The following is a 14585-nucleotide window of genomic DNA, read 5'->3' as shown; positions in this document are numbered from 1 at the left end:
GTAATTTCAAATATTAAATTTTGTGTAAAAAAATTTCAAAAATCCATAGCTATTCACATAAAATTAAATTTTTTGGAGAAAAATTTCAAATATTAAATTTTTTGAAAAAAAAATTTAATATTTCACTGCTATTCACAAAAAATTACAATAAACAAAATTAGTAAGTCTAAGTAACATAAATATCTTGCAGCATCGCAAGTGTTCTTAGAGTTACAGTTATTTGTTACTCCCTTAACTTCTGGGGCATATATATCAGATGGAAGTTTGGTGTAGATCTTATCGATAGTTCTATCCTCATTTAATATTTTGAGTGAAACAACCAGAAGTTAAACTTTTTCTCATATTAGTGTATAAAAATTGACAGCGTACACAAAGATGTACATTAAATATTCGTGATATAGGAATGATGTTGTATATGATTAAATAGAAAATATTCCCACAATCGTTGTACTCCCAGTACAAGTCGAGTCTCAAGTCTTTGCACACATGTCCAGGTACTCGAATATTTGTATCCAGTCCTTTTCGAGTATTGGGCACCAATATACATATATAGATGCATTCCAGTCCAAATCAAGTCTCCAGTCTTTAAATCTGGCATCAAGTCGAGTTGTAAGTCTTCAAAATATAGACTTAATTCTAAGTCAGGTTACAAGTCCCCATTACTGTTATTGATCCATAAATAGTTTAATACTTGAAATAATTAAATTTACATTTCATTTTACAAAATGGATACTTTTTTGGAATACGTTTTAGATGTGCGCCCCAGTGATTCCTAGAGAAAGAAGTATATACTTTATGTGTATGAATTTCACCAAAAGATTCCTAGGTTAGATGGAGTAATTGTAATACTATAATGTTTACTTATACTTAATCAGTGCAACTTCATCTAACCAATTAAAGGGACATTAAAAGAAAAAAAAATTAAATTAAGGTTTTATGAAAATATATTTATAATTTCAATAGTAACCATTAATTTAATTATTCAAAGCCTAAATTTTTACTTCATTTACTGAACAGAATGAACATATCGGCAAGAGAACTAACTTGACAGTTTTTATGTAGTTTTCCATCAATCAGTAATGGGCTGAAATTGATGAGTATTACCGATATTTTATTTCACTAAAAAGCAAGATTCATTTTTGACAAATTAACTAGATAAATTAAATTATATTCTTTTTAAACTAATTAGTAGTTAACTTGACTTAACCTTAACTTGGTGGTGCAGTCATTTTTAAAACTTATTTTAGGTATGCAAAGCATTAGTGAGCGAGCGGGCACTAATTATTTTAGAAGAGTAATAAAATCACTCGGTTTTTCGCTCATTTAAATTATTTTTTTTTTACTTTTTCTGTTTCTGCATCTTATAAGATAACATCAAAAATTTATAGAATTAGAGAATAATTTTGAAGATTTCAAGGAAAGAAGGTATAACACCCTTGTTAGTCTTTACTCGATCAGTCTAGGTTTCGATATAATCCGATTTACAACCCTATCGGATAATGCTTTTTTTAACTGGCAAATAATTATTACCAGTTATTACTTTAGTAGACTAAAGTTTGACGAATTTACATTATTTCAGTTAAAGATTATAACCAATTGACCAAAAATTTCCTTGGAGTTGATGATGTTTTAGAGATTCCATTGTCATAAAGATTTAACGACGATACAACCTATTTTTGCATCTCTAAATTGAAATATAGGAGTGTCACACTAATTCCAATGAGAGATTTACAAAAATCATTAATCTAATTCAAATATTTTTCAATCTTATTATCTATTAACTATATTATTTTCCTTAAAAAAATAATTATAATAAATTCCCAATAGAATTATTCTTAAGAGGACAGAAATAATTTGTAATACGTTTTTCTAAAAATAGTTAGTTATTTTGAAATAGATCATAGGAATATCTATAGCGAACTAACATATATCTTTATAATTTTAGAGCAGTGTCGTCTAGTTGGACGTATTTATTAGAGCCGGAAAATGGGAATAACCTACATATTTATTTACGTAATTTGGAAACTAAAATAATTGTTTTATGAGGAAGAACATATTGTGAGAACGGATCTAAGCTTCATAATGCTTTTAATTTTGTAGATAATAAAACTCGAAACATAGGAATGAGTTTATTGAAGCTGATGATGAACGCACTCAGAGTTTGCGTTTATTGTTAGCAAATAAATATTTTACAATCTTGTATAATTTATTTTATAAACTATGATATTAAAATTCCTTCAATTATGAGTTTATTTTATTGCCAGTAAATATGACATTATTACTTTTAAGATAGTTTTAGGGAGCATAAGTGTCAGAAAGGATATTTTTTGAGAGTGGATGTGTAACAAAATTTTGCCTTAATTTTTTGAAATATAATTTGTTTGATTTTTTTTAGAAAATTCCATTCTTTATAGAAAGGCCCGAGTGTACCATGATACTTGGCCGAAATGTGTTTTTTTTTTTTTTTTTGGGGGGGATATAAGCAATAGCTCGAATATTCTATATTAATTTACCAATTATTGACATTGACAGTTTCTCCTTATCTTGGGGGTAATTGCCCTCCCGCGTACTACACTTCTTTCAAGGAGCCTCAAACACATGGCTTATGTACTTTGACAATATAATTATAAACTGGACATTATTTTAATAAGTATTACTGCTGGGGTTTGTACCTTTTTCTTATGTGAATTAAGAAAGATTGGTTGTTTTCTTGGTCATGAAAGAATTTAGAAGACTTCTTCACTAGGAAGCCTAAAAACAGAAAAAATAACTTGGACAAAAAAGTTGTCGTGGACCTTTTAAAAAAACAAACACAAAAAACCTCCCTTATTTCTTTGAAAATTTATTCATCAATGTTTCCGCAGTTATTATTATTATTTTTTGAAAAGGTGTCTGTACGACATTTCTATCACATTTTTCTCCAAGGGAGGTATATATAGTTACATTCCATAAATAAAAACATGGTGTAATAATTCTGCTCAAGTGATAAAGAAGGCCTATCTCCTATTTTAGTAGCTGTTAACAAATAAAATATTTTTTGATAGAGGTTTAAAAAAATTGCGAAGTTCCTTATTTACAATAATTGGCGATAATAAAAAAAAAATGTAATAAGTTATTTACAACTAAATAAACAAGAAAATTGATTGAAATTAAATGAAAAATGTATATTGTCATTGGTTACTAACGCTGTTAAATGTAAATGACTTTGAACCATAAAATTATTCATGTTTCTAAGAGTAATTTCAGTAGTAAATTATCATATTTCTATAAATATTAAACAACATTATATTTAATTATATTTGACTCATAGAGAAAACCATGCGTACGCAAATGGTTATGTTCAAAGGATGCTCAATGGATGACTTCTCTTTTGCTTCTATTTTTATTTATTATTTGAATTCGAATATAGCAATAGGTTGATTAGGATAGTTAATAGTGAAATCTGGACTGATCGAATCCAGACTAAATGGTGAATTAAACTTATACTAATTAATTTTTCTCCAGGTGAATTTATGGACTAGGCATTATATTTTAAATATACTGTTGTCCAATAACGGCCGTTCCAACGTAGAAATTGGGGGGGAATATGATTATTGATGAAAATCTGCAGCATTTCTTAGCTCGTCCGTTTTTTTTTTAGTTGACAAACTGAAGAAGAAATTTTTCTTTTCCTAAGCTGTCGTCATTATTATTTAACTTCTGAGGAGTAAAATCCTTCTCTACTAGATACAAGCTATCATTGATGTATACGAAACCAGATTTAAGACTTTCATGTGCTCATAAAAAACGTAGAGTGCCACCGAGGATGTCTTGTGAAGTTATTATTGTAAGTACTTAATGGATTCAGAATGGAATTGAGTATCGAAACCTGAGTCATTCTTGCGTATGTCCATGATTATTTCCATCTCCCCTCGCCGCTGCTTTTAACTGATCTAATGAAACGCCATGCCAACTAAGCTGCTCTCTTCCAATACATTCTTCTAATATACAGGGTTACTATGTTAATTTTTGGTTTCTTTTTTGTTTCTGATTAGCATCACTATAAAAATTAAAAAAAAATTATAAATAAAAAAGATATAAGAAAGAAACTCCATAGCAAGAAATTTAAAAAAGTACACTCTCCCCCCTCTTCCAAAAGAAAAATCATAGACAATGCCCTGTGGCCATGCATGCAGAATGCCAATGGAATCCTCGATGCCTCCTCCTTGTTTTTCTTGTCGTATGAGTAAACCTCAAAAAACTATTTTTAATATATGTTATCTCTCTTTTTTAATAAAAAGAAAATATATCTGTTAAAGATTTAAATGCTGACATCTCATTTTTTGTTTACTTCTAATAATATGCAGTATGATGATTTGAAAGTATTTAATTTATTTGGAGAAAATACAATTTGAGTTTCATAAGTCTATAAATAGAAAATATTTTCAGGTGTCGAGCTCAAACTATTTTTAACAAATCAATTACAAATTGCCACTTACAATGTAAGTACTTCACTAATGGCAGATGTATCTATTCACGGATGTTCTTAAATTTAAATATAGGTGTATGAACATGTTTGTTCTAAATCCTCCGGAAGTTGGGGGTATGCTAATATCTGTCATATGGTATTGGAAAAAAAGTAATAGAATGGGACTTATTGCCACACATTATAATAAAATGGCTATATGGTTATTTTTTGTTTAACTCTGCAGAAACAGTGGGTTACAATTCCATATAAAGTGAATAGCATTTTAAGACATGTGACAACCACATACTATTTCTGTACATGTAGAAAAGTCCTGTCATATTTTTTGTCTAGTTATGATTGCAATAACACAAAAACATATTTTTATTAATCGATCACAAAGTTATTTAAAATACACGGATAATAAATTATAAATGATATTTTTTATATAAATAATAATGTTCAAAATTTGAAATGAAGGCATTGCCAACATTTGGATTGTTATGGGAGTATGAATACTTAGAATTGTAGAGAGTAAGATCTGCCTGTATGCAAAAAAGAAAGAAACCGAAAACTACATGATAATTCCGTCAATTTGAAGAATGTTGTAGAGGAGAGTAGCTTCGCTTTCATAACGTTTCATTAGATGAGCTGCAAACAGTTATAAGTAGTGATAAAATCTAATGTATTTTTTAGCTCGACCGTTTTTTTTAGAAATGGTAATCTAAAGAAGGGTTTTTCTTTTCCCCAGCTGTTGTCATTATTATTTAACTCCTGAGTAGGAACTTCCTTTTCTACTACATTCAATTATTTTCAAAATTTGATCAAACATTCGTATATACCTACTCAAAAAAGTCGGAGAGTATCCCTAAGGAATTGTTGCAAAGTTATAATTGTAAGTCCATAACTCATTAGCACACGCACAACTCACAAGTGGTTACTTTATACATAAATTCTTTTTGTTCACGAATAAAATAATAATAATAACAACTTTGTAAAAGATATAAAAAACTCAGTTCAGATTGCCAAATACAAAAAACATCAAACCTATGTTATATTTTTTCAGCTTTATTTATACTTGTAATACTATTTTTAAGGGGTCTGGGTGGTGCTTTTTCATATGTTTGAGATTTTTGAACAAGTAAAACTCAAATAATTGTATTCAGTATGGATATGTCATCTTTTTATATTCTGCTTGGGGTGTCCAAGAACTCATTTTTAAATTTATGAAACATCCAGCTTGATGTGGGACGGGACGAATAGCGAATGTTGCAAATCAAATTTAAATATATATAATTCAAAAATATTAAAAAACAAAAGTATATTTGTAAATAAAAATATCAAAATCAAAAATATTATTTGAAAAGGATTAAAATTCAATGAATTCAAAATTTGCCCCCCCCTAAAACGGGTAATGGTTGGGCCAATTGTCTTATTTTTTAAATAAAATTATATTAGGCGCCCATAGTGATTTTCTCAGATACAACAATAAACTTGTGAATTAGGTTGTAAGGTTTAAATGGAGTATTATTTTACTCCCATAATAATTGATTTTTTGTGACCAATTCTCGATTTTTCTACTGAATTTCTCCATTTCAGTGGACAATGATTGATTAAAGATCAAATGAGTTTTTGCTTACCATAGTTGTGAACAATTTCCAATAATTATCAAATAGTAATTCCATAGTTGGTAAGATTTTGTAAACTACTTACTGATTTTGGGACAGTTTCGTTTTAGTAGATGGATTGCGAGATAAAATAAAGGTAATGATGTGGAGTACCTGTGCTCAGGCCAGCAGAAGTAGAGAAACAATCATATCCATAATAAACAAATATATCAAGTAACTTATGGGTACCGTTGAAGGAAGGGTGGGAATGTTTTTCAGAAACCAGATTTCAAGAGTTTTATGTTCCTAGACTTAGTATGTATGAGGGGGGAGGCCAGATGGATCTGTTTTTACCAGATTTTAATGTTTTTAATCTACGTATATTAATAATTCAAAGTTCAGGGTCTTCCGAAGGATTACATTTTTTTTTTGGGGGGGATTATTTTTGAATTATTTTTTAAATTAACTTTTTGTGAAAAAAAGAAAATTGAAAAATTAATTTTTTAACCACTAAATTTTTTCGGAAACAATTTCAAAAATTCACAGTTATTGAAAAAAAAAAAAAAATTGCGAAAAGATTTCCAAAATCCACAGTTGTCTGCAAAAAATTACATTTTTTGGAAAAATAAACAAATTATTTAATTTTTTCTAGGGGCTTCAGCCACTTCACTTCAGTATCAGTTTTGAGTGTAGTTATACAATGAATTCTAAAGAGTTGATAGTATGTAACAATAATTAGAGAGTGTAGAAGTTTACTGTCTGTGTTTGCAATTTTTAATAATTTTATATTATTATACTTTTTTAAAATACTTATAATTTTTTTAAAACTTGGTATATCTATCTTAATAAAGCAAAGTTGGTCTGTCTGTCTGTTGTCGACCCCTAATAACTCCGAGAAATACCCATTATTCCCACTAGTATAAGATATAAAGAAAAGGGATCCTTATAAAAAAATAGATAGATGGAGAAAAAAAATTTATTCATAAGAAAATTTTTAAAGTACGTAAAAAAACTGAAATTATTTTAATATCATTTTATAAAATATCAATAATTTATTTTCGAAAAAAGCTGATCTGATATTATAAACAAAAATAAATGTCCCCCTTCCCAGTTTTAGGAATTCTATTTGCAGCTCTGACGTGACTATTCTTAACGTTATATATGATTATTCATTATATTTGTATTATATAGAGTTGAGCCCAAAACTATTCGTACCACCACAAAAATTCAAAGAAAACATAATTATATATTCATGTTGGATCAACAAACTCATTCAGAATATCCCTAGTTAATCAAAAACTACTCTTAATTAAAATATCCTTTTTCGGAGTAAATAAACAAAATATAATTTTTGACTTTTTCATAAGTATTCATACCCAAAGAGCAAAATGACTCAATACTTTGTGACTTGGCCTCTGGTTTCTTCAAATATTGATTACGCTTAGGATAAGTCCCTAACAAATTGAGGCAAACACTGAGATCGATTTTTTTGGCCAACTCTTCTTGACATAATCTCTAAAGGTCATCGACATTTGTTGGATGTCTTTTCCACATTGCTATTTCAGTGTAGTCCATCGATTCTCAATAGGGTTAAGGTTAGGATTTGGGATGACTTGTCTATGACCCTAATCTTATGTTTATTGAGCCATTCTTAAACTTTTTTGGATGAGTGCTTTGGGTCATTGTTTTGCTCGAAACACTATTGTGTTCCTAGCTTAAACATTTTTTATGATTGATGCAGATTCATATCAAGATTCTCGAAATGTCTTTGTAGCTGTCACCTTGATTATGGAAATTGACCACACACTAGCGGATGTCCTCACTGTATTCCTTGGTCTCGATTATGTTGAATAAGACTGAATCACTAAATTGGCTAATCATACTTTTATAAGAAGATAGTTCGAGGAAATTCTTGATTTCTCGAGCACTTTGTAGATATATTTGATTTTTCCAGATTTTACCATGAAAAAAAAAAAAACCCAGAAAATGTATTTCTTATTTATACCTTTTTGGAGGTGTATGAATACTTTTGAAACAAGCAAAAATTGTTCTCGAGCCATAAAAAAATATTTTCTATTCCAAGTTGATATTTTTAGTCTCAACTATTAAATATTATCAAAAAATTACTAAAAAGAAAATGAAAAACAATTGTTAAAGATTTCTGGTAGAAATATGGTAAATATTGAAAGGGTACGAATACCTTTGGGCTCAACTGTAAGTATTTGGTTTATCACGTCGTTACCTTTATTGTATCCCGCAACTTTTCTTCCTAAAAGAAGCGGGGAAAAGATCCCAAATTTTTTGCATATTATGGAATTATTATGACATAATTGTTGGGAATTGTTCCCGGATTAACAAGAGCTAATTTGAATTCAACCAATCAACATTCAAAACACTGATAAGGAAAAAGAAGAAGTTAAATCGACAGCTGAGAGGAAAATACGGTGTAAACTTTAGTGTTAATGAGGTAAAATCGTATTATATGTATGACGATCATAGCAGTACATTTATTCATCTATAGAGAAGTTAACGATACATTCTAGATGAACTCATAATTTTTTTTCCAACATAATAAATGATGGGCTCTCATAAATAACGCTTATAAAGTTTTCTTTTGTCTCTTATGAGTAATAATATGTAGATACAAGAGGGTTGTAACGAGATAAAAACGAAAATCTTTTGAATATTTTGTTATTTGATGTTATCATAAAAAAGAGTTTTGTATTATCTTTAGAGATGTTTATCAATAATGATTATTATAATAAGATGGATGGAACTTTGAATTATCGTTTAGTTTGTTATAAAACCATTGTGGATCAATTAAGCGTTTAGTTAAATCCCTATATAATAAAGTCCATTTAGTAGTGAAAATAAGGACTATATCAGATTTTATAATATATTTACATTGAGCCAAGGATTGAAATGTTTCAGAAATGTTGTATTTCATACCATAAACATTTATTTTAATTTTAATAATACATTTGAGGTGATGTTTTTATAACATCTTTTTTGTAATTAGATGGAAACGTATTGAACATAATTATATGAGTTGAAAAGGATCTAAAATATACCTTAAATGACTTTTAATTATATCAAAAAAATCTAAGCACTCATTCAAATAAATTAAAGATGACTCCGGATAATATTTGTACCCATGGACTCTAACCGTAACATCAATCTAAAAAAATACATGCATATTACATCAAAAATTCAAACCCTGCCAGTAATTGCTCGTTGACAAGTAAAATTTAAAAAAATACAAAGGTTTTTTACCGGGTATTTGTTATATATCTACAAGTAGATTGATGGATAATTTCGAATTTTTCCCCTTTTATATGAATACTTATGTATAACTTACAGGTGATAGCTAAGGAAAGGAAGTATGTAGTCATCATCTGTCTGGAATACTACGTAAAGCATACTTAAGATTACGTCACATTTAATAAATTGTTTGTCTCCAGTGCCAATTTAAAAGTGGGCGGGAAGTTTTATAGAAATGGCGCCTTATATTGATGGGAACATAATCACATAACTTTTTATTCTTATTGTCTTTCAAAAAGTAAAGGGTTAATGCCACTCCCTATTGTGGCACTGAGTTCATCCCTTATCAATGGCGTAGTTACAATTTAGGGCATATATATTAAGAAAAAAATATTCGTGAGTTTTAAAATACTCGTGTCTATCTACTTCCATAAATAAATAAAAATACTCCAAATCTATCCCTAAAATGAATTTAGCTTCTTGTATATTTATTACATAAAGCTGCTCGTATAAAAAAATGGAGGTATTAGTTTATCCTGACCTAGATTTTGATGACAATAGGCTATAGCAATAAAGTGATAAACCGTATTTATTTTTTAATGTGCAGTCTTTATTCTGTCACAATTTCATTTTCTTGTTTTGTATTTAATGATTGATTGTTCATATTCAATTTCATTTTGATGGAATAATCAAATAAACATATGCTTTGATTAGCCAGATATATCTTTTATACAGCAAAGGTATTAGAAATTTGACCAAATTATTGATTTTGAACTGCCAATCGAGTCGTGGATTTTGACAAATTATAACTAACGATAAAACTTTTCGAAATGTATCTTTGCTCACAAAAATATGTTTGTCGATTCTGTATCTACACAGTGCCATAACAATGGAGCATAAGAAGGCCGTGTCAATCCAAACAATGCTTATGGCTCTAACAGTAATTTATGTAATATAAAAATTATTTAAACTTTATTCTACCTGCAGAATTCGAACTACATTTTAAATTATTGTGCTTAACATTCGTTTATTTTTAAATGTGCTTCCAGACCGGAGTCAACTCTTGAGGGATAGGATAGTGTCAACAAAATTAAATACATTGTTTCTTTCTTTGTAAAAAGAAAAAAAAATACAATGATTTTCAAATTTTAAACTTTCATAAAAAAATAAGTCATTATTAAATTTCAAATTTTAGGGTTACATAAAAAAAAGGCATTATTAAATTTCAGAAATAATAAATAAAAATGTAATTTCAAGTTGGTCAACCTGCACATAATTTTTGTAGGAGGGACCAGGGCCTGTTTTTGAATATATGTAGGGTTACAAAATGAATAATAACACTCTGAACAACGTTCAGTTTTGCAACAAGATCTAATATTGGTGTAACAAATCAATTATACCTTCTTCGATGGGGGAATATATATTACATATTCCTTTTTTTTCTATTATCTGATCAATAATTAGTAAGTTGTCCAAAATTGGAATTAACATGCAAAACAATGGGGGTTCGCGTGTTAATTTTAATTACAATTATTGTTGTTTTCTTCACCATCAATACAATATCTACAACTACATCTCATCCTTTATAAGGTTCATTTGGAAATACGAGGGGAGACAAACGTATGCGTACATTGAGCGCACACGGCGCTCAAAAATTCATCCTGAACGATAATTCATTCCCGCTGTTAATACAGTTTGACTTTGAGTTCTGAAAGGAGGGGATCGCACATATTTTTTTCCTCTCTCTCTTTCTCAACATATTGATATATCTTTTTGTTCTTTTAAGTGATCTAAAAAATGTCATCCATGTTTTTGGAAATGTAAGTGAACTTGTGTCATACTTATGAGGATCTCCTTCAAAAATAAGTCAGTACTAATCCTTTTTATCTTACAGATTTCTGATCCTTCTGAACAGTGTTCTTTGCATTGTATCTCAAGATACAGCTCATGTACGCCAACAAAGACACTATGACGAATCTCGTTATCACATCAAGTTCCAAGAGATCCTATTCGACCCAAAGGACTCCAATACGCAAACCATCCAAGAGATAAAAATTCTTCAAGAGGACGAACAGATCCATGCTCCAAAACCAAGGCTTGTTCCACAGTTATATGCCAATTACTCTGGTATTCCACAGCCTCCCGCAGAGAGTGTAACTTGTGCTTCAGCTCAGGTCCAGTGTGCCTATAGAGCTGGATGTGGACTAGCACTTCAAAGTTACTTTTTGGGATGTTCGGATTTAGTGAAAGGGAATGCAAGAGCTCGAACTTGTAATCGACATTGCCGACACGCACTGATTAGTTTGGCATCAACTCCCGAGGGGAGTCGATTAATGAAGGTGAGTTCGGTTTTTTTGTATTTAAACATACCTATAGTAAATGTAGTTATTTGTGTTTTTTTTATTTTTGTAATTGAGACATTAACGTGATTATGAACCATCATTTATCATGTTTTTTTGGTGGAAAACCAATGTATTTTTCTTCTTTTGAGCTGTTGTTTTGTTCAAGAAATCTTTTTGTTCTCTTAATTTCTTTTGTGGTTAATTCTACCCCTCCTTCCCTCCTATCATATTCTCTTTATATGATCAAATACGAATATCTGGCACGGGATTAAATCTATTTTATTTCATTTTATATTTTTTTAGATCAAATATATACAAATCCATAAAAAAATACAACTTTATATAATAAAGACATTAAATTGTACCTACTTCTTAAAGACAGGTATTCAATTTTAGTTTATCCATGAAAAATAAAAAGTTAAAAAAATATCATTTATTTTCCTCGATAGATAAACGTCTTTACAGTATATATAGACAGTTTATGACCGAATTGAGTCTGAAATTTATTTATACAACTCAATCGTTAAATTTTTTAGAACCAGTAATACAATTTATGATAGTGGAAAAAAAAGAAGATAGTCATCAGAACATACTATAGAAAATCTAGTAAAGAAAGTATAATTATAATAATTAATACCTTAATTGTTAACTAGATTTATGACAAAGTCAAATTTATCGAAGGCAAAAATTCCAATAAATAAAACTTTAATTTTTAAAAAACCAGAGTTTTTGAAATGCTTGTATATAAATAGTTTTATTCCGTATTCGTTTCATTTCGTTCGTTAAGCGACAATGAAATCATCCTGCTTTTTGAAACATAGGACTTAAATATATGCTCTGTGTAGTTTTCTTACTTTTTCGTATGTAATACCACCATTGGTAGGACCACACATTGTGATACTAACCTAAGCTTCAATAATACTCGTACATCCCTACCAAATTTGCATAATATGTCCCAAGCATTTAAACAATTAAAAAGGATTCGGAGTTACAGTTTTTATGGTTCGCTCATATTTTAAATGACCTCGTTTCTTGGACATGGGGCTTAAAGTTTATTTTTTTAGTGAATGCTCTTTGAATTGTTCTCTTTCTTTCTTTGAGCATAATAAACAAAAGACCACCGAGTTGACATGATGCGCCATCTCGAGTTTGATGGATGAACTATATATATATAGTTTATACGATGTATGAAACGCGCTCATCTTTAGTCATGGTTATAAACCATCATCATAGGCTATGTGGAGAATTAATTTGATTAGAGTCCCCATTGTTAAAGCCATAATCGTGATTTTATAGAAAAGAAACTAATTTTCCCCCGTCTCGGTTTCTATTCCGTCTTTTTTAAAGTTTTCAAAGACTTGGTTCTCTAATCTTTGAATGGGATCTTTGCTTTTTTTACCTTTGCCTTTGTAAGTACATACGTCTGTATGTACTTACATATAAGATCCCTACTTCGTGTGAACGTATAAATGTAAATTGAAAATAGATGTTATCATATCACATTGGGTATTCAATGGTTATTTGAACTTGAGGTCCGTATTTATACTGATATACGTATTATATCATGAATTTCTGTTCAACAAGTACCAATACTCTAATACTTAATTTCTATTAAAAGATTGTGATATTTTTATTTCAACGTATTTTTGATAAGAGATAAGATACATTTAAGTATTAACCTGATGGGTTATTATGTCTTTATTGTCATGATCTGTGTAAACCATGCAAGATAGTAACTTGAAGAAGAAAACTCCATCAATCTACGGCCATTATATTTTAATCTGGGGGTTTTCTCTAAAAAAAAAAGATTTTCTTATCAACCAACATTTGATAGCTGTCCACCCCTTTTCCCCTTAATTACTCTTAAATAAAACAAAAATAAAATATCCTTTGCGTGTCAAAACTCATTTTACACATTTTTTTTTACAGTGTAATTGCTCTGGAGATAAATCCTGCCTCAAAACAAAGGAGTCTCTCTCCATTTGCGAGGATGAGGTCAAATATGCTACTCGGATGGACACAATCGTTTCATGCTCAGCTGCAACATGGATTTGCTCTGCAGATCCTTCCTGTGCTGCCGCACTTGACTACTATCACATCTTTTGTACCTCCATGTTCAAAGGAAAGAAATGCTCACCTCGATGCAAGAACTCCATTTCCATCCTTAAACGACAACAAGCCGCTGCAAAACTAGAGTCCTGCTTTTGTGACGGCTCTGAGGACTACGACTGCCCTACAATCAAAAATAATATGGATGAACTGTGCACAGAGAAGATTGTGGTGGAGTTGGAGAAGGGTTCCACCTCGACTTCATCTGAGAGTAGTATTGATGTTACGGAAAATGAGATTCATGGATCTTCCGAGTCCCCTGCATTGCGGAGTAGTTGGAGGATACTCCTCATTTTCACGTTTTTGTTTTTGTCCATGAGATGAGGAATGGTATGAAGATCAGGTTATTTTGAAACAGTAACACAAGAAAAAGAAACAAACTAGGATTCATTCAGATATTTTTATCATGTTTTTACTCAATTCACGCTCAAATCAATTCTACATGCATTGTAGAAATTAAAAATAATATACATATATCTTTATTACGAAAATGTGTTATTTCTTTGACGAACTCTCGCCGAATATTAGTTATGTATTGATTGTTCATTTGCTAAGCACATCATTTTTTATATTTAATAGTATCTTCTGGATATGCTGGGAGTCATTTATTGATGTTTAAGTTTTATGACAGCTCAAAAAACCCGCTAAGGTAAAAAAATTATCATTTCCAAAAGTCCATAGATTGCGAGTATAGGCGGGTGTTTAATTACTCCAACATTAATTATTAACATTATTCGTTGCCACTCTGCCAATGATCAACTATTGTTAACCTGCTGTAGTACCGTCATTGTCCGGAGTAATTTGGTCTTAGCTAAAAAAACA

At 29.9% G+C, this 14585-nt stretch overlaps 1 protein-coding gene across 1 annotated transcript; it reads left to right on the top strand.

Annotated features, from left to right (window-relative positions):
• The first annotated feature begins 10986 nt into the window (after window positions 1-10986).
• Window positions 10987-14254, top strand: LOC121115883 (growth arrest-specific protein 1). Its single transcript, XM_040710053.2, has 3 exons — window positions 10987-11132; window positions 11207-11651; window positions 13584-14254. Exons 1-3 carry the CDS (start codon window positions 11110-11112, stop codon window positions 14085-14087), a joined length of 972 nt encoding a protein of 323 aa, XP_040565987.1. The 5' UTR covers window positions 10987-11109; the 3' UTR covers window positions 14088-14254.
• Window positions 14255-14585: the final 331 nt, after the last annotated feature.

Source organism: Lepeophtheirus salmonis, chromosome 4, assembly GCF_016086655.4.
Source record: "Lepeophtheirus salmonis chromosome 4, UVic_Lsal_1.4, whole genome shotgun sequence".
Classification (NCBI taxonomy): domain Eukaryota; kingdom Metazoa; phylum Arthropoda; class Copepoda; order Siphonostomatoida; family Caligidae; genus Lepeophtheirus; species Lepeophtheirus salmonis.
Note: the sequence above shows the minus strand (reverse complement) of the source record. Positions and strands in the feature narration are given on the sequence as shown.